Source organism: Panthera uncia (assembly GCF_023721935.1).
Source record: "Panthera uncia isolate 11264 chromosome A1 unlocalized genomic scaffold, Puncia_PCG_1.0 HiC_scaffold_17, whole genome shotgun sequence".
NCBI classification, from domain to species: Eukaryota; Metazoa; Chordata; class Mammalia; order Carnivora; family Felidae; genus Panthera; species Panthera uncia.
In genome coordinates this window covers 32,997,241-33,021,095 of record NW_026057577.1, presented here as the reverse complement: position 1 = coordinate 33,021,095, position 23,855 = coordinate 32,997,241, and the positions used below count along the sequence as shown (strand labels likewise).

General features: G+C 50.6%; 5 protein-coding genes across 7 annotated transcripts; 2 read left to right on the top strand and 3 right to left on the bottom strand.

Annotated features, from left to right (window-relative positions):
* Positions 1–259: 259 nt before the first annotated feature.
* Positions 260–2,400, bottom strand: LOC125935587 (probable UDP-sugar transporter protein SLC35A4). Its single transcript, XM_049649377.1, has one exon. It carries the CDS (start codon positions 2,208–2,210, stop codon positions 1,236–1,238), a length of 975 nt encoding a protein of 324 aa, XP_049505334.1. The 5' UTR covers positions 2,211–2,400; the 3' UTR covers positions 260–1,235.
* Positions 2,401–2,507: 107 nt separating this feature from the next.
* Positions 2,508–4,817, bottom strand: SLC35A4 (solute carrier family 35 member A4). Its single transcript, XM_049649378.1, has 3 exons — positions 4,508–4,817; positions 3,448–3,546; positions 2,508–2,835 (listed from the first exon to the last, which is right to left on the bottom strand). Exons 1-3 carry the CDS (start codon positions 4,520–4,522, stop codon positions 2,638–2,640), a joined length of 312 nt encoding a protein of 103 aa, XP_049505335.1. The 5' UTR covers positions 4,523–4,817; the 3' UTR covers positions 2,508–2,637.
* A 17-nt stretch (positions 4,818–4,834) lies between these two features.
* Positions 4,835–11,631, top strand: APBB3 (amyloid beta precursor protein binding family B member 3). Of its 2 annotated transcripts, XM_049649375.1 has the most exons (13): positions 5,014–5,170; positions 5,418–5,581; positions 5,665–5,741; positions 6,305–6,365; positions 6,608–6,760; positions 6,883–7,010; positions 7,442–7,556; positions 7,697–7,778; positions 8,021–8,104; positions 8,372–8,487; positions 8,621–8,812; positions 10,287–10,542; positions 11,544–11,631. In XM_049649375.1, the coding sequence occupies exons 1-12, from the start codon at positions 5,122–5,124 to the stop codon at positions 10,521–10,523; spliced, it is 1,458 nt and encodes a 485-aa protein (XP_049505332.1). In that variant the 5' UTR covers positions 5,014–5,121; the 3' UTR covers positions 10,524–10,542; positions 11,544–11,631. The 2 variants fall into 2 exon arrangements, with proteins under 2 accessions (XP_049505333.1, XP_049505332.1); XM_049649376.1 differs by lacking the exon at positions 11,544–11,631 and having other exon boundaries at positions 4,835–5,170; positions 10,287–10,844.
* Positions 11,600–17,433, top strand: SRA1 (steroid receptor RNA activator 1). Of its 2 annotated transcripts, none has more exons than XM_049649382.1 (5): positions 11,600–11,681; positions 11,810–11,935; positions 15,832–16,037; positions 16,741–16,849; positions 17,006–17,433. In XM_049649382.1, the coding sequence occupies exons 1-5, from the start codon at positions 11,657–11,659 to the stop codon at positions 17,203–17,205; spliced, it is 666 nt and encodes a 221-aa protein (XP_049505339.1). In that variant the 5' UTR covers positions 11,600–11,656; the 3' UTR covers positions 17,206–17,433. The 2 variants fall into 2 exon arrangements, with proteins under 2 accessions (XP_049505339.1, XP_049505338.1); XM_049649381.1 differs by having other exon boundaries at positions 16,723–16,849.
* A 1,036-nt stretch (positions 17,434–18,469) lies between these two features.
* EIF4EBP3 (eukaryotic translation initiation factor 4E binding protein 3) lies at positions 18,470–23,642 on the bottom strand. The gene is made up of 3 exons (XM_049649379.1): positions 20,035–23,642; positions 18,799–18,972; positions 18,470–18,650 (listed from the first exon to the last, which is right to left on the bottom strand). Exons 1-3 carry the CDS (start codon positions 20,135–20,137, stop codon positions 18,622–18,624), a joined length of 306 nt encoding a protein of 101 aa, XP_049505336.1. The 5' UTR covers positions 20,138–23,642; the 3' UTR covers positions 18,470–18,621.
* Positions 23,643–23,855: the final 213 nt, after the last annotated feature.

Genomic DNA, 23,855 nt, shown 5'->3' with positions numbered 1-23,855 from the left:
CCAGCCAGGACCTTCTATTCCCAAGAGTCCCTCCAAATTCTCCAGGGCCCAGGCTTCGTGCTTTAGAGAAATTTGAAAAGTTGTGACAGAACAGTCTCCACTCCATGGAGCCCTCAAAGGAAATAATGCTCCTAGCAATAGATAGAAGTCTTTTCTCCTAGTCTATCAGTTACTCGAGGATTAAGACATTCAGGGCACTAGGACAACAAAATTATGTTAGAGAGAATCTATGCAACAAAGATGACACAGGACAATCACAGCCAATTGCAGGAACCACCTGCACCCCAGAATACTTTATTAAGACCTTATTGCTTACAGTTAGAAACACTGATTGAACTACACCAAATTTCCCTGTGCCTGGTTCCAGGTCACTCTGTGTAGAGCTTCCCTAATCTGTGTAGATTACTACACTGTGTAGAGCTGGGACACTGCTAGGCAGGGGCAGGACCCATAGTGAGAAAAATGGTACCTCCTAGGAGTTGTAGAGGGGACAGTGGGCTTTGAGAAGGCCCTTGGGGTGAGCAGAGAGGTCAGGAGTGCAGCCTTAAGCCAGGGCCCAGGGGCAACATTCCCTGAGATGAGTCAAGCTCCAGCCCTCTCTGGAATCTCCAGAAAAAGGCTGGGTGGGTGTGGAGAGCAGCACTGTGGAGGGAGCAGGGGGCAATGTCCCCAGGTACCGCTGGAACTAGGGGAGTTTGAAAGAGTAGCCTGGATGACGGGTGTATAATCTGTGGCAATTGGGCTTTCCTGCATTACAGTGGGTGGGGGCGGGGGGGGGGATATCTCTTATGGGGGAGTCATGTACCACAGCTGCACAGCTGGGCTGGAGTAGCCAGTACCAGGCCTGGGGGCAATGGGTCTGCTGGGATGACCACAGGAGGCTAGGAAAGCCAAATGTTGCCCAAACCCACTCAAAGTAACTGTATTCATGCAGGATGAGGTGGAAAGCCTCCTCCACTGGGGATGGGGTCACTTCTAAGGCCTAGGTATTGATGCTCTCCTATTTCCTTATTCTGGAAAAACTTTAGGGCAAACCCAGTCTTCAAGTTTCCTGGGGTAACCCTTTATCCACCCACCTCCAGAGACTAACCTGGCTACTCCCACTTCCCCAGCTTTTGTCACAAGGCACTTGTTACAGGGCTGGCTGCTGAAGAAGGGTAGGGAGGCCTCAGAGGTGGCTCTGATGGTGGCGCCCAATCTATAGAGTCAGGAGTCCGGGTGGAGATGGTCAGCGACTAGCGGCTGCCATAGTACAGGCGCACAGCCAGGCCAATGAGCAGCGTGGCCAGGAAGAAGGCAGCTGTGAGCTGCAGCCGCAGCAAGGCTGCTGAGAGCACGGCATTGACCACCAGGGAGCAGGACACAACAAAGAGCCGTGTGATGCTGCTGCCATGCTTCATGACAGCTGACATGAGCAGTCCATTTAGTGCCTGGCTCAGTACCACAAGCGCTGCCCAACCAGAGAAACCCTCCAGGAGGCCTGGGCCAGGGCCACCACCTGCGTGCAGACCTAGGTTCAGGAGCACACCAAAAGTGTAGAGGAAGAGGTTCTGAAGTGCTAGGGGCAGCCGCTGTCGCTTCATGAGCAGCTCTGTGTACACGGACGACAGGCCCGAGATGAGGCAGTACAAGATGAGAAGCAGCAGTCCCAGTGGAGTGATATGCAGGGACATGCGGCCAGCAGCAGCTGCTGGAGGGGGCCCAGGAAGGGTGCTTCCAGGGTCTTGGAGGCCACCAGCTGCATAGCAGGCCCCTGCTGCCATCAGCAGCAGCAGTGCCAAGCCCTGGCGTGCAGAGAGGCGGTGCCGGAGACAGAGGCAGTAGAACAGGGCCGTGCTTCCAATCTTGAGATTGCTTAGCACCTGATAGGTGCTGGGGTCCATGTAACGTTGAAGATAGATCACCAGGTTGTTGTTAGCGCCATAGAGAAGGGCTGATAGCGCAAAGGGGGCAGCCTGGCGCCATGGAGGAGCCCCCTGGGGCCAGGCTTGCCAGCCCACCAAGAGGGAGAAGGCGCACAACAGTAGCTTGGTCAGCTCAGTCAGCAGCACAGCTGAGGAGGGCCGGAAGGGCACTCTGCCGTTCACATGGCACAGTGCCAGTAATGGGGCATGGGCACCATACATGGCAGTGGACAGGAGTAGCATCAGGGTCCAGCGGGCCTGCCTGGGACGGCCCAGGCCTGGCATACCCCCGTCCTCTACACTCATGCCCAAACCAGACCCTGGGTGGCCTGTGTAGCTAGCCAGGGGACAGCGGGAATTATAACAAGTTTGGGAAATCTCAGTATGGAGCCAGCTCGCAGGAGGGAAGGGCCGTGGTACATTGCTAGAGAGAATACTGAAAATCAGAGTCAGCTGCAAACTCCACAGTCAGGGCTGGAATAGGAAGGGGCCGGTGGCCCTAAAAGCCACAGTCTTGGGGCCAGTCCCATGGGGTTAAGGAGGGGCGTCCAGATTATTGGCTGATAAGCCACTGTTCACCTTTTGCAAGAAGGAGAGCAAGGATGAAGACTGTGGAAAAGTTGAAGATAGCAAAAGGGTGATAGCTGGGGAAGCCAGATATGGTGTCTGTGGTTGAAAGGCCTCTACCTGCAGGCCCAAGATGCTCATCCTTCCTCCCCCATGGGATCCAGAGCTAGTCGGGCCCCTTGCGCAATGACCGAAGATAGTCCCTCAACGTCTTCTCCACATTGGGCACAGCATATGCCTGAGCTGCGTAGATGCCAGTGCAGGTACCCACAGCAAAGCCCAATACTGCTGATGCCCTCAGTTTGGCCACCACATAGCCGGCTAAGAAGCCCTTGAGGAATGGGGAGGACAAGAGCGAGCCATCCTGTGGAGAAAAATGAAGGAAACTCAGCCAGGGTCTCCCTTCTCTACCCAAGAGCTACTGGCCTTACATCATCCCACGACCTCTGCCTTACTCTGGAAAGCTGCAGTATTCTCTCCAAAGATTTTCTCAAGATTCTGGAGGCAGAAAAAGAACCTAGAAGTCCTGATCACACAATCTCAGAATGCTGGGGTTAGAAGGCTCCAACCACAGAACCCTACCACCACAAAGCTACAGAGGTGTCCCTGAGGAATCTGACCCCTGCCTGCTTCTCCAACCTCACTTCCTAGCATGCTCCCCCATTACTGGAGCCAAATTAAACTACTTGCATCCTCCCTGTTCATCGTGCTACTTCCCACCATAAGAGCTTTGTATATGTTGTTCCATCTGCCTGAAATGATCTCTCCTCCCCTCTTTACCTAGTTACCTTCTATTTAAGATACCAGTTCAAGTATCATTTTCTTAAAGAAACTTTCCTTGGGGTCACAGAAAACAGGCCATCAATAACCATTTGCTGAGTAAGTCTCTATCACCCATTCAAAAGCATATTGGGCAATGAAGCCCAAGGCCAGGGGGGGAAGAGGGGGAAGGAGTGGTGGGCAGGTGCAGCTTTACCTGGCCCACACCACTGTTGACTTCGTCTTCCACACGCTGCTGCAGGCGTTCCAACTGGTTCTTGAGAAATGCCAGGTCCTTAAGCTTAGGCAGAGAATCCTAGAACAAGAAAGAATCCAACAAGTTAACCCAGCCCAATTCTCTGCTGAGGTCTGTCAGAGGCTGGGTATTTTTTTTTTTTTTTTTAAACTTCCTGAGATGATGGTGGTAAAGGAAGAAAGGCACTGACAAGAAAAGAATTCACATGGGGACCAGGGAGGGGGGTGACAGATGGGATCTGCATCTATAACAACCCTTACAGAATTTCATAAAGTAAGCAGTGTGTAGGGAGACAAGAGGAACAGCTAGGAGACATTCAATTAGATTTATCAGGCAAGCACTACTGACTCGGCTATTAATAGCAACGTGTCTGTCTTGTCTACCGGGTCCTCGGGCCTCGCACAGGGACTGGTAAGTAGTTAATAAATGTGAGGATGAATGTCGCTGAACTTCCAGACCAGTGGTGAGTAACGGCCTAAGGCAGTTCCCTGGACGCTGTAGGGTAAATCTGATTTCTGCTTGGGCTTCTCTCAAACCGAATGTGTGACTGGATGCGCTGGCTGGAGTTGGGGTGGGTGGCTGTCTGCAGGAGTGGGTGAATGCACTGGGTGGCTTAGATCGCATAGAAGTATGAAATTCAATGTATGCCCAAGGGTATCTGAATGAGAATGTGAGTGTCCGTGTGGCTTGGAATCATCATGTCCATAGGAGGGAAATTTCGGGGGCCAGGGAATGCAAGAGAGTGAAAAGTGTGTCAGAGTGAATGTGTTTGAATGTCTGCTGGTAATTAAGGATAACGAGGGTCCCGAGAGAGGACACCTGGGAGATGCCCGGCTTTGCTTGCCTCGTGTGGCGCTCCGCTACTCCACTTCCCAATGTTCAGTCAGTCGAATACAGTAAAAGCTCGCCTAGAGGAAATAAGGGCATCCCCACACAAGAGAGGCTCCAGTGTCGCCTCTCCCAAGGACTAAAACGGTGTGAAGACCACCCCACACTGAAGATAATCCTTACGTTCACTCACCTTGTCATCCGCCATCTTCCCCGCCGAACTTGTTGCGCAGGCGCGGCCCCGCCTCCCTCATGCAAAGTACTACAGCCATCTTTACTGAGGGCGAAGGCACTTCCGGGGCATTTTTGGAAAGGGTGGAGGAGGTGCTTTCCTGGCCGCAGAGCCCAGGCGGTCTCTTGCTCTCAGGTACTGGCACGTGACTCCTCCATCACGACCCTACTGCGTGTCCGCGCGCGCACACGACCTGGGCGCAATGATCTCACTCCTTCGCGTGTGCGCGCTGCGCAAGTTCGTGTAACAAGTCGTCCATCCTTCGATGAGCTCATAGTTGCGCGGTTATGTCACTGGGGGCGTTGGCGTCGTGCGCCTTCCCCGGCTCCACGCACGGGAACGCACACTCGGGGATCCAGACGTCTGTTTACACGCGCCACCCCTCGGCGGGCGGCGCTGCTCAGGCCCGTCCTTTCCCGCCCCTGGGACCCGGCTCCAACCCCACCCCATATCTGTGCGGTGCCTGTTGGCCTGGTCAGCGCAGGGAGGCTGGGCTTGCGCGCGCCGCAGCTTCGGGGGTCGAGCTGGGCTGAGATTGCCGGCCGGCAGAGGCCGGCGGGGACGCGGTCGGGGCTATGCTGGGCAAGGATTACATGCTGGCCATCATTCTGGTCAACTGTGATGGTGTGCACGGGGTCCCGATGGGAGGATCGGGAGCTGAGGGGTAACGAGGGAGTTGACGGGGTATGTTTCGGGGTGAGGACTACGGGACAAATGAATCCTGGATTTTTGTGCTGCAAAGGACCTCCTGTACCTCCAGCCTAAGGATTGCCACCTTTGAGATGGAAGGAGGGTTCTGATCGTGTTATTCTGAATCCACTAATATGCCTTAGCAATCCCGTGTTTCCTCTCCCCGTTTGGTGTCTTGTAGATGACTTGTGGGGGGACCAGAGTCTTGAGGGAGAGCCAGGCCTGCCCCCTGGCTGGAGGAAGATACGCGATGCTGCAGGTACTTACTATTGGCACGTACCCAGTGGCAGCACCCAGTGGCAGCGCCCAACCTGGGAGACAGGAGATGCAGAGGACCTAGGCACGGTAGGTGGAGTGTGTTGGAGGGGGTCTGAACCCATGTGCGGATCTAAGCCTGCTGCTATACCGACCTAGCCCCCTCTCTACAGAGGACGGAAGGGATTTGGGGACTTCGGCCCCCCAAGGGGAGATCCTTCTCCAGCCTGGAGAGCTCACTGGACCGGAGGTAACAGGGATAGGCCAGGCAGAATGAAAGGCTTGGGGTTTCATGGCACTCAGAGATGCAACTGGACCCACATTCTGCATTCAAGCCCAGGTTCTTGGCTCTTTCCCATTTCTTGAGTCTCAATAGTTTGAATTTTGTCCCTAGTTCTGTGCTCTGTATTTTGCTACATGTTTTTCCCTATTCTGGGTACTGACAAATCATGTTCTACATCTTGGCCCTTTCCGGAGGGGGGGAGGGTTCCTGACCTGTGTTCTAGAGTCTCTTGTCTCAATTTGGGGTTCTGGTCCACATTTTGTATCCTGTTCCTTATTTGTAACTTTTGTTCTATGTCCAGTATCCTGAATTTTTGCTCAGATTTTAAGCCACACTCTATGTTACATTTAATTAATATGTACTGGGCCCTCTCCCACTCTGGTTTTATACCTCAAGTATAAAACACACTGTGTTCTGCACACTGTGTTCTGGGTCTTATCCCACATCTCATGCCCATCAAGTAGTTGGAGCCTCACCACTGTCCCTTCTGTGGGAGGTGTGGTCCCCTTATGAGCTCTGTTCTGTTCCAGGAACTCTTTGTCCTGGTATGGTGAGGAATCCTACATCCAGAGCATGGAGCCAGGAGCTAAGGTAGTGTCTTGGGCCTGAGAGCCAGCCCAGGGAATGGTGGTGGCGGTGGTGGATTGTTCCCAGGGAAAGGTCAGGAGTGGTATTGGGCTGAGAAGAGGTGATCAAAGGTGAAGGGAGCAGGTACCAGAAGGTTTATATGTGTAGAACCTGTGATACCTCCCATCCTATTCCACCTTCTGTTCCACTTCCACGTCTGCCTCTACTCACCCAGGGTCTTCCTGTCCTTTCCCCCAACCCATCAGTGCTTTGCAGTCCGCTCCCTGGGTTGGGTAGAAGTACCCGAAGAGGATCTGGTACCAGGGAAGAGCAGTATTGCAGTCAATAACTGCATCCAGCAACTGGCCCAGACTCACAGCCGTAGCCGCAGCCAGCCCCCAGATGGTGCCTGGGGTGAGGTGAGCTGGCTGGCCCTTCAAGGGATTCAGCCCAGGGCCCAGCAGAGGTAGTTGTCGCCAAATTGCCTGTTCTCCATGGCAACCACCTTCATCTGAGCTCCAGACTGACCTTTTTTTGGCAGGGCCAGAACATGCTGATGATCCTGAAGAAGGATGCCATGAGCCTGGTGAATCCTCTGGACCATAGTCTGATACACTGCCAGCCTCTGGTGCACATCCGTGTGTGGGGTGTGGGCAGCTCCAAGGGCCGGTGAGGACCCCTGCATCCCCCCAAGTGAGAGTTGCTCCTCCCTCCCTCCTGCAGGCTGTGATCCCCACTGATGCTGATCCTCTGTACTTGAACCCCTGGACACAGATCCTCTGACATGGACCCAAGCTCTGCCTCCCCTGCCTGGTCCAGCCCTGGTTGGGGAGGGTGGGCCCAGCTCAGCAGGGACGGATAGGGGAGAGCCTGAGAGACTGGGCTGATTCTCTCCTGTGCTCCCACATGCTTCCGGAACAGTGACAGGTGAGCGACAACCTGGTGCTTTGAGCCCCAACCCTGATCTCCCTGTTCCCTCCCCACCATATCCCTTGCCTGACTTTCCAGTCTGCTGCTGGCACTACAGGCCCTGTGCCTACCCAGCCTCTACCCTACCCTGGTCACTGCCCCTGCCCCAGCCCCATCTCTGCCCCTGCCAGGGACTTCGCTTTTGTGGCTGGTGACAAAGACAGTTGTATGCTCAAGTGCCATGTGTTTCGCTGTGACGTCCCTGCCAAGGCCATTGCCAGTGCCCTGCATGGGCTCTGTGCCCAGGTAAGGGCCAAGAGTGGGGCAGGAAATGTGGGTAAGGAGCTGGGTCTGAAACTTCCAAGGTGGTTGGGTCAGGGAGGTATTGGCTCCCTTACTTCAGTTCCCCTTTCACTGTATCTCATGCTAGTTGCATTGTGTTTCAGATCTTGTCAGAGCGAGTAGGTGTCAGTGAGGATTCTCCTTGCTCCCTAGACCCCATCTCCCCTGAGGACCTGCCACGACAAGGTATGGGGAGGGAGGTGCTTCACTGCAGCAACAGGCTACTTTGGTGAAAGTTGGCGCTGTTTAGTCCTGGTTGTTTAGTACTTCTTGGAGATGTGGGACTTCTGATGTGTGCAGGCATCCTAAGCTCTGAATTGGAGGAGCAAGCTTTATGGTTTTCCTTCTACCAGCTCCAGTTCTCTGAAGGGTGGGGAAAGGGGTCATTGAGAGAATGCCCAGGCCCACTTGCTGTGTGTATGTTTCAGTGGAGCTGCTGGATGCGGTGAGCCAGGCTGCTCAGAAGTATGAGGCACTGTACATGGGGACCCTGCCAGTCACCAAAGCCATGGGTGAGGACTGAGCTGGCTGAGGGGGTAGGCTGAATGAGGTGAGGGAGAGGGGGTAGGGAAGGATCTACCACCATTTCTCAGAGTACACCCATGGCCCCTGTCTGGCCTAGAATGTGCCACCCTTCCCAACTCAGGATTCTAAGCCCAGCCCCAGCTATTCTAATGCCATCTCTCTGAATCCCAAGTCAGTGAGATGGAGTAGACTCTCCCTGCAGATCCCTTCTTTCTTTATGTCTGGGAGACACCATGGTGGGCATGTCCCCCCAGGCATGGACGTGCTGAATGAGGCCATTGGTACTCTCACCAACCGGGGGGACCAGGATGCCTGGGTGCCTGCCATCCTCAGCGTGTCTGACTCTGTCATGACTGCACATCCCATTCAGGTACCAGAAGAAGGTGAAGTTGGGGGCTGTGGAGGGGTGGGAGGGATGCTGAGGGGTAATTGCTTGCTGTTGGGAAAGGTCAGTGAGTCCAGCCAGTGCCTGGTCCTCTACTGACTAGGCCTGGTGTGGGCAGGCAGAAGCTGGTGCAGAGGAGGAACCACTATGGCAGTGCCCTGTGCGCCTTGTGACCTTTATTGGTGTTGGCCGTGACCCACACACCTTTGGCCTCATCGCTGACCTGGGCCATCAGAGCTTTCAGTGTGCAGCCTTCTGGTGCCAGCCCCATGCAGGGGGGCTTTCCGAAGCTGTGCAGGCTGCTTGCATGGTGAGTCAGGGGTGGAAACGGGTAAGTGGGTTTGCCCTGCAGCTGCTGTACTGGTGATGGGCTCAGGACTGGCAGTTTCTCCAGAAATCACAAACCAGTGATCCCAGGGCTGACCATGGTAAACTACCCTTTTATTTTGCCCGCAGGCTGTCTTTAATAAGTTTAAATTAGTTGCCAATGGTTAGAGCCAGGACATTTCATGTAATAATTGTTCTGGTACTGGGTCCACACATATAAATTTCAACATTCAGCTCTAATCATGTAGGGGCTGATCCTGGTAGGGTGGGCACTGTTTTTCCTGTTTGTCTCATTTAGGTTATTTCCTGGCATCTGTGGGCATTCGAGTGTGGGATGCCTGCACTTTATGAGTTCAGCTCACTCTTTCTTCAGTAAATACAAGTGCCTACAGGGTACCAGGAAGCATACTTTGACTTTGACTGATATAGATGAAACAGCCTTTGCCTTCACAGAACACTTAGGTTAGACCAGAGACAGACCAGAAGGGGGTTGTATGCCACAGGATGTTGGGGCTGGCCGCTTCAGGGGCTCAGGAAGGCTACCTGAAAGAGGTGATAGAAAGCTGACAGTTGAAGGTCTTAGGAGGAAGTTAGGCGAAGGGGAGTGGGGCAGGTGTGCCAGATACAAGGAACCCCAGCTGTGAAGATGAGAGCAGTAGTTGTGGGTCAGGATATTTCAAAGAATCTAGTATATCTGGAGTGCAAAGGGCAGAGGAGGAAAGTGAGAGATGGGGGCAGGAAGAACAGTAGACACCATGTCATGGAAGAACTTAGAGACTGTGGTGATGAGTTTATTTTGTCTCCAGTCACTTTGAGCCATTGAAGGGTTTTAAGCAATGAATTCATGTTTGTGGATTAAGACACCACCTAAGGTACATATGGATAAAAGATTCAGAAGACATGAGAAGAAATAGGACCATTTAGGACCCCCATTGAGTTCAAATGAAAGAAGACTGGGGCAGTTGGTGGGAATGAAGTTTGGGTTGTAGACCTTCTCCTTGACTAGGGAATCCACTTTGCCAGGAGGCAGTCTGCTCCTGTGAAAGCTGGAGAGGAGTCAGCATAATGGTAGGTATGGTTAAGAGCACAGGCTGGTCAGTCAGAAATAGGGATATGAATTCGAATTCTATCATTATTTTTGCCTAGCTGACGTTGGCATTCTCTTTGAACTTAAATTTTCTCATTTGCAAAATAGTAATAACACCTGATCAACAACTTTGGATTAAGTTAGAGTATAAAAATATTTAGCATAGTGTCCAGCCTTCTTTAAATGCTCTGTAAATGTGAAGTTTTGTGTTTGTTACTGAACTACCTGGGAATGCTGTAAGGGCTCAAGATGGGGCCGACTACCAGCCTCATACTGGACTGAAGCCTTGGCCAGTTCCCTGTTCTGCAGAGGCTTTCAGGGAGTCCAGGGGCAGAAAGGAGCTGGATCTTCACATTCCCCTTTTCCCTAGGTTCAGTACCAGAAGTGTCTTGTGGCCTCTGCAGCTCGAGGCAAGGCCTGGGGTGCCCAGGCCCGGGCCCGCCTGCGGCTCAAGCGGACCAGCTCCGTGGACTCCCCAGGAGGCCCCCTGCCCCTCCCCCTGCTCAAAGGAGGGGTTGGGGGTGCAGGGGCAGCCCCTCGAAAACGGGGTGTCTTCTCTTTTCTTGATGCCTTCCGTCTGAAACCCTCTCTGCTCCATATGCCCTAAGTGAATCCAGGAGGACTGGGTAAGGAGGCTCTGGGTCCATGCCCAGCTCTATACCCCTTAATTTTCCAGGGGCCTGTAGCCTCTCTTTCCTTGAAACCTTGTCTGCCTGCCCTCTGGCTCTTGCCCACCCTCTGTTTATTGCCCAATTTATTGAATATTTATAGGGATGATTGAGAGGCCCTGCACCACAACCTAGGCCTCTGGCTGTCCTTTCCTTGGGTCCCTGTGTTCCTTGCCCCTGTCCAGCCCTGGACAGTTGGCTCTACCTCAGCAACACTTTATAGCAAAATCAATACAAATAAAAATCCCTCAGTGACCTCACTGGGTGTGAGTATATTGGGCCTGGGACAGGGTTGGGGGTTAACCCGTATGAGGTGAGTGTCTGTGTCTGTGCTTGGTGTTGGTGGTTGCCTGTAATCACATGAGGGCATGGGTGTGATGGAAATCTGATTTCATTCATTCAACAAGTGTATTTTCTAAGGTCTTCTGTGTGCTAGGCACTAAGTGAGTCAGTGGGATATAACAAAATACGGGTTCCACCTTCTGAGACTCAGAAAGGGAGACGGACAAGAGTTAAATAAGATAGAAGATAATATATGGTACAACTAGGAAATCTCAGGGTTGTGGGAGCACCGCTGGGTTACTTAATCTGGCATTACTAGGTTTCCTGAAGAGTTGACGTCTGTGTCCTGAAGGAAAATGAATACTAGTTACCGAGCCTGCAAAGTAGAAATGTGCAGGGCAGTGGGCAGAGGTGAGGTGCTAGAATGCCACCTAGCTAGATCACACAGGGAAATTTGTGGGGCAGGAGCTTCTGGTGGTTTAAATTTGCTCCTGAGAGCAACTGTGACACAGATTGAACCTATGGGGGAATAGGGCTCCTAGAGACGCCTCTCGGAAAACAGCCCCCTTTAGTGCCTTGCGATCAGGGCCCCGATGCCTTATTAGCTGGAGATTTCGAGTTCCTTAGGGAGCTGGCGCAGTGTTCCCACACGGGCTCCCGGCATTTCTGAACTACAGTTCAACCTGGAGGGCTCCTGGCAACCAGCGGGTCCGGGGGACGCCCCAGTCCGGCCCGGTGTGCGGCCGCCCCGGAAGTGACGCGCTGCGCTGCTGACCTTGCGGAAGTGGAGATGGCGGAGCTGTACGTGAAGCCGGGTGAGCGCGGCCGGCGGGCTAGGGGCGCTGGGTTGTCCCCCGCTGCCCAGGCCTGGGGCAGCTACTGCACGGGGGGCGGGCCCTCCAACTCCCCCGGGCTCGCGTCATACGTCCCCTCATCTCCGCAGGCAACAAGGAGCGCGGCTGGAACGACCCGCCGCAGTTCTCCTACGGGCTGCAGACCCTGGCTGGTGGTCTCAAGCGCACGCCGCTCACCAAGAGGGTCGCCGCCTCGCAGGATGGCTCCCCCAGAGGTGCGTGGGGGCCCTTTGCGCGCAGACCAGCAGAGAATGGGCGGAACCAGGGATAAGCTTGGCCCGAGGGCCCATTTTGCTCTTCTGAGGTCTCCCTGAGAGCTTGAGCTCGGTGATGAGGCACAGGGCAGGCCCTTTTCCGAGTCCGTTCTTTACTGCCTAGGTCAATAAATAGTAAGTTTCAAAAAAAAAAAAAAATCTCTTTGCTTTCACCCTAGGGGGATCTCATCCGGACCTACAGCTTTTAATATAGTTTTTATGGTTTTCAAATTTCCAACCTGTAGCTCTTCATGGAATACCATAGTGGTATAACCATTTGTCTTGTTCTGCATCGTCACTTGGTTATATAAGCATCTAGACTTAACGTGTTATTCATTCATTTAATCAGTGTTATCTACTGAGCATCTCTGAGCCAAGCACTGCTTGAGGGCGAACAAGACAAAAAAAGGTTTCAGTTTTCATGGAGGCTATGCTTTGGCTTTGGAGATAGACAGATTTCACACACTGGAAACAGTGCAAAGGCTTTGAGAACAAGTTTGGCAAATTCAGAGACTGAAGGAATACCTAGTGGGTAGAGCACCATGGGCTAGATAAATTAAAATCTGAGAAGTAATTAAAATCTGAGTAGACACCAGACAGTGGGTTTTGTAAACCAGGAAAAGGAGTTTGTATTTTAATCTGTGTAAAGCTGGAAGCCGTTGAAAAGTTTAAATCAGAGGAGGGCCGCCTTTACCTCTGAGCATTTCCCATGCCAACAGGTGGGGCTATGGCCCTGAGATGTAGCTCTTTGAGTACCCCTATGTTATTCACACTCATAGCACTGCAGAGGAAGGACACAAACCAGGGTTTCTTCAACCTTGGCACGACTGACATTTTGGGTCAGATAATTCTTTGTGGTGAGGGACCACCCTGTACTTTCTAGGATGTTTTGTAGCATCCCTGGTTTCTACCCATTAGATGCCAGTAGCACTCACCCTGTGGTGGCAGCCAAAAATGCCTCCAGACACTTGCCCTGAGGACAAAATCTCCCCCGGTTAAGAAACACTGACTGATGTACATCTTAAAAAAAAAAAAAAAAAAGAAAGAAAGAAAGAAAGAAAGAAAAAAGAAAAAGACCACTGTGTCTGCTGTGTGGAAAAGTGGTTTTAGGGAAGAAGTGGAAAGACAAGTGGCTATTATGGAAACACGGGCAAGATTTAATTTGGACAAAAGTGGGAGTATAGAAATGGTAGGAATTGGATGGATATGGCATATGTTACTGAGGAAATCAGTAACATATAGGATATATGGATATAGGTGAGAGAAAGAGGAATCAATATAACTTAAGTTTTTTGCTTGAGGAACTGGCTGGTATTGTTCATAGATATGGGAAGGTGTAGGGTGGGGGGAATAGGGATTTGGGGGGAAGAGGGAAAGAAAGCTTTGTCTTTAGTCATGTTAAATTTGGGCTGCTACTGTGAGGAGAGGTCTAGGCCAGAATTACAGAAATGAAACACAATCATATGGATGGTGTTTGATTTCATGGGCTTGAATAAGGTCACTTAAAAAGAATGTGTGGATAGAGGCCTAAAGAAGGTCCACCACAGCCCCAAAGCTCTCTAGCATCTTAGGGTTGAGTAGAGAAGAAATTTACTAAAGGGGCTTGAAAAATAGCCAGAGAAAAGAAGTAGGAAGACAATTGAAATTTAATCTGGGAGATAGAGTAAAATTTTGACTCAACCATGACGGATGACAATGAGAGGTCAGGTAGGACACAGAAAAGGGACCACAGGATTTGTCAAACTAGATTGGACACTGGTGACCTGACAGAAGCAGTCTTTGGAATGATGAAAGTAGAAACCCAGCTGGAACAGACTGAGGAGGGAATGTGGGAAAAAAAGCAGACAGAACAACTATAGACTAGAGCTCATTCAAGAAATTCTGCTGTGAGGCAGAGAGAAATGAGACTGTGTCCAAGGACAGAATGAGAGGTAAGGGAGGATTGTTGTTTCTAAGATGGTGAACACTAGAGCATGTCTGTATGCCAATGGGCTGATTCTGTAGTGGGAGAACTGGTGGTGCAGGAAAACAGAATAACTGCAGGAGGGAAGCCTAGAGAAGGCACGATGCCAGCATCAATACAGCTGGAAAGATGGCCTCTGAGAGGAGCAGGAAACCGTCAAACGTTCATCTTTCAGAGGAGGAAGGAAAGTGGCCACAGGTACAGGTTAGTAGAACTGGTGGTGAGAAGATGAGAGAGTTGCTGTTTAACGACCTCTCTTTTCTCAGGGAAGTATGAGGCAGTGTTGGAAGTAGACTGCAGGGAAAGGAAAGGGGGAGAAGGTAGACAAATTGAGAGGGAAAATGTGAAAATGGTTGTTGTGAAGAATGGAAAAACAAGGCAAAGGATAGGAATTCCAGTGTTGGGTACCTTTTGAAATCTGTCCGCATGGATTTCAAGTGTAACTCTCAAAAGCTCGGTTCTGTTTTTCCTTCCAGCAAGTGCAGGCAAGTTGGCTTTACCAGGAAAGTGGGACAATGGGAGGGGATAAGTGAGGGGAGAGTGTTTATAAGGGAGTGATTTTAATGTACCATGAAATCTAATTGATGGGGCTGGAAGGATAGGAGAGGTGGTCAGATTTTGGGGATGGCAGTGTTAACAAGACAGAGAGGTGTGAGACGCTAAGGAAGGGGTGGGGAAAATCATCATTGGAGGTGAGGAGCTCAAGAAACCAAGAGGTCAAATATTAGATGAGTTAATCATCCACATAGATGTTGATGCCTAGAATTGATTTTTCTCTTCTAATTTTCTTTTTTCCACAGTGCTTTCCACCATCCAATTACTAAAGGCAGAAACCAAGAGTCATCCTTGACGCCTCTCCCTCTCACTCCCAATCCATAAAGTCCTGTCACTGCCTCCTAAATTAATCTAAGGCCACTTCATTTCCCCTCATCTGCTCTTTCCCTCTGGTCCATGGCAGCCTTCTCTTTACTGGTCTACTCCGTTAACCTCTCAACCATTGTACATGCCTCCATTCTTGACCTATTCTCATCCATCTTTCTTGGACCATGCAGAGTGATTGTCTTAAGAAACAAGACTAGTCACATCACCCCCTGTGATTTATAAACCTGCAGTGGCTTCCCATTACCATTAGCCCTCAAGACCAAACTCCTCCAAAGCCCTGTAGGGTCTGGACCCTTGCTTGCTTTTCCAGAGATAGCACATACTACTTTCTTCAGTGTTACTAATTTCCAGCCATCCAGGGCTGGTTTGTGTAACTTGAACAAATCAGGACTTTTCCTGCCTGTTAGACACTGCCCTTATCTCTGCCTGGTTCACTGTTCCTTCAACTCTTCCTGGATGCATGTACCTCATCCGTTAGTTCTTTGTGAGGACTTTGTTACACAGAAATCTAGCACCTGCACCTATATTATGTACACTGCAACCCTGTAAAGTAAGTGCTACTACCAGGATATCCCCATTTTACAGAAGAGGAATACAAGCCTAGGGGTTAAAGGTAACTTGCTAAATGCCACATAGTGGATGAGCAAGGACAAACTTAGAAGGCACCTCACAAGGCCTTCCTTGAACACTCAGTCTAAGTAGTTCCCTCTACTATTCTTCTTTTATTACATCATGTTTTCTTTGTAGCATGCAGATTGGGAATTTGTGTGTGTGTGTGCATGCGTGTGCTTTCCTTTCTCTAGAATTTCTGCTCTGAGGTTAGGAACCTAATCTGTCTGGTTTAGTACTCTGTCTCTCGTGCTTTACACATTGCCTCATGGTAGACTTCATAAATACACATTTTTGAATGAATGAGTTGTCCCAGAGAGTAGCCTTCTAGAAGAGATGAAGTTATAGTTGACCTTCTTACCTGTTTTACCCATGTTTGCTTGATTCCACTTTCCCTTTTCAGTCCCCACCTCACAGACTTCTACGGGGCTCCCCCCAATGGGGCCTACACCTCCTGTGAGTAAGGCTCCCAGGCCCCCACCTGTGGGGAGTTGTCCTGCCTCCAGTGTAGAGCCAGCAAATTTCTCAGTCACTGAATCTGAAACTCTACTGGAAGACGTGCTCAAACCTTTGGAAGAGGCATTGGAGGATTGCCGCGGTCACACAAAGGTAGTAAGCCTTGACACACTAGCGGGTGATAGAAGGACTGCCATCGACAGCCAGATGCAGTGTGGCTCCCAAGGGTAGACCCTCTAATCCTATCAGCATTGGCTTTTACCCAGTTCTGAGTTATGGACTCCCTTCAGAATCTGCTAAGGACTTACCAGAAAAATGAACACAGAATTTCAGGTGGGTTCACAGGATTTCCAAAAGAACAGTTAGTAGAAGACGCTGATAGGAACAAGAATTAAATTCATCTCCCATTAGTGATGATAACTTGATTTTCCTACCTCTAGGCCATTCAGAGGAGACCCTGCTGATTCTGTGCTCAGGGAGGGAGAGGGAAACCCTCTTTTTGGATCTATGGTATTTTCTTTGTTCTCTGGAGGCAAGGGATCTGAGGAGTCTAAAAGGAAAGTAACATAGTAAGTTTTACTTCTTTGGTGCTTAGTTTTCTTATTTGTAAAGTTGTACTATAGAATGAGTTTCTGAGGATCTCAGAAACTCCGGAAATTTAAAAATTCTAGCCATACATGCATTTTTCTTGGGAGGAGATCCCTAAGTTTTATGAGAATCTCAATGGGGCCTCTAACCAGATTAAGTGTGAAGTTCCCCGGGGCCTGAGAAAGCAGGTGCTTCCTATCTGGTGTTGCCTTTCCCCTGCCCCTGTTGGGCTGGCAGCACTGACTTGCAGGGGGCTTCTGTCTCTCAGAAGCAGGTATGTGATGACATCAGCCGACGCCTGGCTCTACTGCAGGAACAATGGGCTGGAGGGAAGCTGTCAGTACCTGTGAAGAAGAGGATGGCTCTGCTGGTGCAAGGTACGGGTAGGTCACTTGGTATGGCCTAGAGAACCCCCAATTTGTTGTGGATGGCTGAGCTGAAATAGATGCTGAGGTTCTGACTAGCTGGGAGGAGAGGAGTGGGAGCTAGTTCTTTTGCCCCAAGTTGCTTGTTTAGCCCTTTTCTTTCCTCAGAGCTTTCAGGTCACCAGTGGGAAGCAGCAGATGACATCCACCGCTCACTCATGGTTGACCATGTGACTGAGGTCAGTCAGTGGATGGTGGGAGTTAAAAGATTAATTGCGGAAAAGAGGAATCTGTCTTCAGAGGAAGAGGCCAATGAAGAAAAATCTACAGACACAGCTGAGGAGAACCAGATGGTACCAGGTGTCTAAGAGGTTCCATAATCTTATGGGATCCCTAGACTCACATCATTTCCTATGCCTTGGCAGAGAGGCCTGCTCTCTCTTGGCTCCCTCTTAACCACTTGGGAGACTGCCCCCTTGGGATCCTTGGCCTGATGCACCCACCTCTGGGGGAAGAGGTGCCACCTGGGCCACGGGGAAGTCACTTGTTACCCATAACATACATTTCAATAAAAACATCTCTGTAGTGGGCCAGGGTAGGAGAGATGAGCCCTTTTTGTGCCAAACTGGTCCCCTATGGTGTCCTTGACTGCCCTGCTCCTTGTATACGCTGCGGACCTCTGTCCTTCCTTCTTTCATCATGAATGGCCTTGCTAGGCATGATCACTTGCTGCCTGCCATTTCCCCCCAAAATAGACTGAAACACACATTCCTTGCTGGGCTGAGTATCCCTTTTTGGATGACTTCATTTCAGTATGAGAACAGAGGCTCCATAGCAGGGGAGATTTTTCTCTCAAGGAAAGGAGACTGCCTTATTTGTACTCTGTCACCCTTGAGATAGTGCTACAGAGATTAGAACGTAGCTGCATACAATGAAGGAGAAAAAGAGCAGATTGCTGAGGTAGGGGATCATGGACTGTGACCTTTGGGGCCTCAATTTGGGCTTGAAAGTATCTTCTAACCCTCTGAGGACAATAGAGCCACGTGAAGGGGCTACAGAGGTTCAAATCATGCTGGGAAGGGAAGATACAGGTTTTCAGTGTTGTAATAGGGGGCTGATCTTCAGAGGTGGGAGGCAGAAAAGGCATGGGGAGTGACTGGAGAAGGTGAAACCCTGGGGTAGTGCCTCTTTTTTCCCCCGCTTTGGAATAGATAGGGAGAGACTGCTGGAGAGGCCCAGTTACAGGAAGGCTGCTTCCTGGAAAGGCTGGAACAGCCCTTGGCTGGGGTCAGGCAATTGCTGTTGGGCGGCTCCTGTAGTCTGCCCCCATTGCCTGCCTCAGGCTCTGGAAGTGGGCCCAGTGACAGCTGGGAAGGGGCTGCTGATACTAACCAGGTCGCTGGGGCGCTCAGCTGTGTGGCTGACATGGCAAGGTCAGTGATGAGGAGAACACTGGAGTCAAGGCATTTCTTTGAATGTTTACTAAGCAGTCAGACAGTGACATACTCCATCCCTCAGTCCCAGCCTCAGTCCTTGATGACGGAGGGCTGGGAGCTGGGAGGAGTACCTATAGACCAAAGGGAAAGTAGAGCTAAGGGCTTGGCAAGTTGCCCACTCCTATCCCTGGTCTAGCTGCTTCAGAATTAAGGGAGGCCTGAAACCAACAAGTCACTCCCTTCCAAATTAGATGAGGCCAACTGGCGTTTGGAATACCCCAGGAAGAGGTGATGGCAGCAGCGGCATGAGGGACTCCTCTAACTCCACATGGGATCTTCTGCACTGGATCAGATGTCCATTTCAAATTGTGCGTCATCTGGAGAAAGAGAAGGCAGTTGGAATGGTTGCTGGGCTATAAGCTCAGCATCAGTGCAGAAGCCCCTCTCAGCATTAACCTCCCACTCTACTTCACAGGGGCATCTGGACTCCAGGCATTTCTTAATTTTAGGCCCTGCTTTCCTTACCGGGTATCTCTTCCTCTGTCTCCTTCTGCTCCTTCAGCTCCTCCAGCTTGGAGGGTGGGGCTGTTGGAGGAGTTGTGACCCCGGGAATCTGAGGGAGGCAGCAGGGGGGTGTCCGGGCAATGGGTGAGTTCTTGCACTCCAGCAGGAACTTTCGGTCGTAGATGATCCTGGTGCCTGTTGAGGGGTAGGGACTAGATAAGAGGCCAGAGCTTGGGTATGGAGCTATCTGGGGTGCCACACACAAGCCTTTTAGGAAACTGGGAGTCCTATTACCCCATGTATTAAAGGGCTAGTACTCTGCAGCCCAGCCAGGATCTTAGCTGACTAGCCTTCACGGCACTTTAAGACTTCCAGGTCTAACCAAGATGTGGTTAAGTGCCATAAGGCAAGTGGGATGCCCAGGGGCTTTTGGTTTAGGATAGGTTCAGGTCACAGTTCTAAGAGGAGCACAAAACCTGGGAGACTTCAGGTGGTTCAGGCTGTTCCTGTCTGGCTCTGCTGGCTCTGGAAATTCAGGGCTTCGGTGGGGGTGGGGGCCTTATCCCTTCAGGCAGTTGGATCAGGAAGCCAAATAACAATGTAAATTTAAAGGCGTTTCACCCCTGCTACCACCTGGGTTCTGATTCGTGCAGGGAAAGGCTGTGTTCCTCTGGACAGCTGCTTTCCCCATGAGACACAGGGACATACTGTTCTTATCCTGACCCCTCCCAAGTCCTATCAAGCCCTGTCCCAGCCTAGAGGAACTTGGCCCCAATTCTGTCCTCAAAGGGCCTTACCCTGTTCTTGCCCCTCCCTCCCCTCAGCCTCCACGTGGCAGGAAACCCTGGGTCGGGAGCCCAGCAGCTCAAGATCCCAGGCAGCCAGCCCGAAGATCCTGGCCCCAACTGCCTGAGCCCAGTTGAGCCCGGCTGTAGCTGCTTTGCAAGACCTGGTGCTTCCTGCTGAGGCCACGCTCAGCTGGGGCTTCGGCTCCTACTCCCCGGCGGCAAAGTTGGGAGGGGCGGGTGAGCAAGGCACAGAGTCACCCGGAAGCTAGGCTCAAGGCCATGTTGCATCACTTTGAGGTTTCAGGGTACAGGGCTTCAGTTTCAAACATCTCTCAGCCCCTGCGGAAGCTACAACCTGCAGAGGGGCCTGCGAATGGAGTCCAAGACCTACACCTCCGGCCCTCCCTCGAGTCGCACGCACGCGCTGCCCTGCCCAAAGCCCCCGGACCCCCCAGCCCGGCCCGCTGACCTCCTGGGGTAGTGGCGTATAGCGTGCCCCCAGGCGTGGTGCTGTAGCAGTCGGGCAGCCGGTCCCTGCCCCCGGGAATCGGGCAGCTCGTGGATGTGGACATAGCGAACGGGACAAGCAGGAAGGCAATCGGCTCGTGCAGAGGACGCGGAGTGCAGCTAAGTCTGAAGCGGACTCAGCGGACCACGTGCGGCCTCAGCAACAACACCAGGACGACGTCACGCCCGGGGCGGGCCACCAGCCGTCACTCAATCCGAGGGTCCCGCCCCACCCGGGAGAGCGCAAACCCGACGCGGAGAAAGCTGGAGAGCCTCAAACCCCAGGCAAAAGCCTTCATTTCCTGCCAGCGCATCACTGGCGGGTCTGACGCTGCTGCAGCCACTCAGCTGTTTACTATTTACGGTTTGAGCTGGGCGCCGGGACCAGTGACGTATGGCACACATTACTGCCATGTGTTAATTCATCCATTCCTCTCAACAGTTTTAGACAGTAAAGCACTATTATTAGCCACATTTTACAGGTGAGGAAACTAAAGCCCAGAGTGGTTAAGTCCCTGGTTCCGAGTCCTATCTTGTGGGAGGGGGAGCTGGGTTTCAGACCTGAGCATATCTGATTCCAGAGCCTGTGTCCTTCACAGCTGGTCACTGCCTCCCATCAGTCAACTACGGTATATAGGGTCAAAAGTGTCCCCATGGCCTGGTGCACAGCAAGAAGGGAAAGGTCAGGGAGGGAGAGTGGGCTTTTTGGAAGAAGTGATACCTGGACTGATTAAAGGATGAATAACTGTTGGGCGACAGGAGAGGCCTGTCCTTTCATCTCGCTGCCACAGCTAACCTCAGGAAACTAAAAAAGGGCAGGGGCTGGTGAGAAGAGCTTTGTCTTTAGCTCTCTGGAAAGGAAGATCAGAGAGGCTGGCCTTAGAAGATTTTTTGATGTAGGCACAGTGATATGAAAGGAGGCGGGAGAGAGGTGGTGGAAGAGTAAGTACTAAGCCTAGTACCTACATATACTAAAAATCTTGATTTGGGGCACCTCAGTTGGTTGAGCATCTGACTTTGGCTCAGGTCATGATCTCATGGTTAGTGAGTTGCAACCCCACATTGGGCTCTGTGCTAATAATGTGGAGCCTGCTTTGAATTCTGTCTGCCCCTCCCCTGCTAGCATACACTCTCTCAAAATTAAATAAACACCACAGAAAATCTTGATTTGATCCACTTCTCTTCTGACTTCCTCAAAAATCAGCATTACCACCTACCCCATTAAGTATGGACCACAGGACTTCCTGCATATATCAGTATTAATGTTACTTCAGTTCTGGCTTCATCTGATTTTCCCTTAGCTCTGATTTTTACACTCATTAAAAAAAAGTTGTATTTTAGGGGTGGCTGCTGGCTGGGTGGCACAGTCAGTTAAGCATCGGACTTCAGCTCAGGTCATGATCTCAAGGTTCCTGAGTTTGAGCCCCTCGTTGGGCTCTGTGCTGACAGCTTAGAGCCTGGAGTCTGCTTCAGGTTCTGTCTCCTTCTCTCTCTGCCTCTCCCCTGCTTGTGCTCTGTCTCTGTCTCTCTCAAATATAAAACATTGTTAAAAAATTAAACATTTTTTTAAAGTTGTATTTTAATAACTCAGTGCTTCTCAAATTTTAATGTGCACCTAAGATTCTGGGTTTTTAATAAGATTCCAGGTGATGCGGTCCCTTAGGTCTGTAGGTCCTTAGCGTAACACTTCAGGTAGCAAGGATATGTATATTTTATTGTTTCCAAAATGTTTTCGAGTTTCTTACAAAGTGGTGTATGCCTAAAAGAAGTGTCTTGACAGTGCCGGAGGGTAAGGCTTGGGAGCAGATTGTGGGAAGCCGTCTATCAAAACTCAGCTTCTAAGTTGAGTGAGGTAAGTCTGGTTGGGGGAGAGAGGGATGGGCTGGAGGACAGTGAGACTGAAGGTGAAGATTCTAGCCTAGTGAAATGGAGTGGGCAGAAGGGCAGTGGCGGTAAGGATGGAGAGAAATGGACAGGAGGGGGGAAGATAAGATGATTGATTAAAGATGGAGTGAGGGTGAGGGAGCTAAGCTAGGATAATTACCAATCTTCTGACTTGAGAGCCTTGGTAGTATAACAGGGAAAACACGAGATGCCTATCTTACATTGGGGAATGCATAGTCTATGTGGAATGCTGAGCTGGAACAGCACAGTAAGGAGCTAGATATATGGGTCTGAAGCTCAGGGGGAGAAATCTGGGCTAGTGATTCACATCTGGGTGGAGTGAAATCCAGGAGTGTGGGATAAGATCACCTGGACAGAAGATACAGCCTACAAAGAGGCCTGAGCACATCAACAACATTTATTTAAGGGGTAGTAGAGGAAGGGGATTCACCAAAAGAGACTGAGAAAGACCAGTGCAAGGAGGAGACCTAGAAGAGAAGTGTTAAATGTTTTCAAGAAGGATCAGTGTGGAAGTGAGGTCACCCTTCTGTTAATTTCTACTACAAAGCAATAGCAACAGCTAATACTACTGTAATACTACTGCTAGGAGCTTAATTTTGAGGTGCTGTGTGCTTTAAGGGCTGGGGAACTAGAGACAGGTTGTTGGCTTGAGAGAGAAAGTCAGATATATCATGCATGCAGAGTCTCAACACTGACTTCCCATTAGAATATGGGAGTTTAAAACTAACAAGCAGGGGCGCCTGGGTGGCTCAGTCAGTTGGGCATCTGACTTCAGCTCAGGTCATGATCTCACAGTTCGTGGGTTCGAGCCCTGTGTTGGGCTCTGTGCTGACAGCTCAGAGCCTGGAGGCTGTTTCGGATTCTGTGTCTCCCTCTTTCTCTGCCCCTCCCCTGTTCATGCTCTGTCTCTGTCTCAAGAATAAATAAACATTAAAAAAACAAACAAAAAAAAAAAAACAACACAAAACCCAAAACAAAACAAAAAAATAAAACTAACAAGCAAAAAAGCCCTGCGCCCAGGCTCCAAGATGTGATTAAGCCTATAAGGGAGTATCAGGTCCCTGCTACCAGACAAAGTACTTTGGACTTATACCAATGCCATGAGGATAAAACAGGAGGTAAAACATAATCACAAAATAGGTTGGCAATCTGATGATAAGACTCATGATCCTGTTTTCCAAATCTGGTCTTGGAGCCCAGCCTTCTGTTCTTTATTGGAAGTGGTCTTAATACATATAAGTCTGGGTACTTAAAACCATCTTTCTCTCATTTATTTGCTACAGGAGAAAGTAAAGGTGAAGAATCTGCCCGATGGCAAATGGTGACAAATGTTTAAGGATGAACAGAAAACAGTGTTATCAGAGCCCCTCACCCCAGGACAGGGTCCACTGGGAAGACGTCACAACCAGCAACACTTCTTGGTAGAAGAGATCTAGGACTAGTTAGAGAACAACATGTTCAGAAGCTGTTTTCCTACAAGCTTATTTGCCACTTCCTGGGTTTATAGTGTGGTCCAAAGGTCTTAAACAGTGGGACAGAACCAGGTTTACTAACTATTCCTTTTGGTTTGGCTTGAAACTATAATATGACTAGCCTTTCCCCTTCTAGAAGCTTTGAGGATGAGAGGAGGATTTGGCCAGAACCTACAAGAACAGATGAAAATTGTAGTTCTGAGTCCTGAGATTTCTTACCTCTGGTTGGGAGAGGCCACCATTGGCTGTCCAACTCTCTTCTTCGTTCTGGTTAGCTGAGGTGATAGGATTTCCCCTTTGAGAGCAGGGACTGAAGGAAGCAGACTGGCCTATAAAAGGGCAAGTCAGCACACTGTAGCCACAATAGGTTTAAAGGGTCTTAAAACATCAATGATTTTATTGGTGG

Coding starts and splice junctions, on each gene's coding strand:
- SLC35A4 (XM_049649378.1), bottom strand. Junction 2,836..3,447: donor TCAACAGTGGTGTGGGCCAG/GTAAAGCTGCAC, acceptor TTTTCTCCACAG/GATGGCTCGCTCTTGTCCTC.
- APBB3 (XM_049649375.1), top strand. CDS start 5,122: ATGCTGGGCAAGGATTACATGCTGGCCATCATTCTGGTCAACTGTGAT. Junction 8,105..8,371: donor GCCAGTCACCAAAGCCATGG/GTGAGGACTGAG, acceptor ATGTCCCCCCAG/GCATGGACGTGCTGAATGAG. Junction 8,813..10,286: donor CTGTGCAGGCTGCTTGCATG/GTGAGTCAGGGG, acceptor CCTTTTCCCTAG/GTTCAGTACCAGAAGTGTCT.
- EIF4EBP3 (XM_049649379.1), bottom strand. CDS start 20,137: ATGTCCACATCCACGAGCTGCCCGATTCCCGGGGGCAGGGACCGGCTG. Junction 18,973..20,034: donor ATACGCCACTACCCCAGGAG/GTCAGCGGGCCG, acceptor ACCCCTCAACAG/GCACCAGGATCATCTACGAC. Junction 18,651..18,798: donor GACAGAGGAAGAGATACCCG/GTAAGGAAAGCA, acceptor CTCTTTCTCCAG/ATGACGCACAATTTGAAATG.
- LOC125935587 (XM_049649377.1), bottom strand. CDS start 2,210: ATGAGTGTAGAGGACGGGGGTATGCCAGGCCTGGGCCGTCCCAGGCAG.
- SRA1 (XM_049649381.1), top strand. CDS start 11,657: ATGGCGGAGCTGTACGTGAAGCCGG. Junction 11,682..11,809: donor GGAGCTGTACGTGAAGCCGG/GTGAGCGCGGCC, acceptor TCATCTCCGCAG/GCAACAAGGAGCGCGGCTGG. Junction 11,936..15,831: donor GCAGGATGGCTCCCCCAGAG/GTGCGTGGGGGC, acceptor TTCCCTTTTCAG/TCCCCACCTCACAGACTTCT.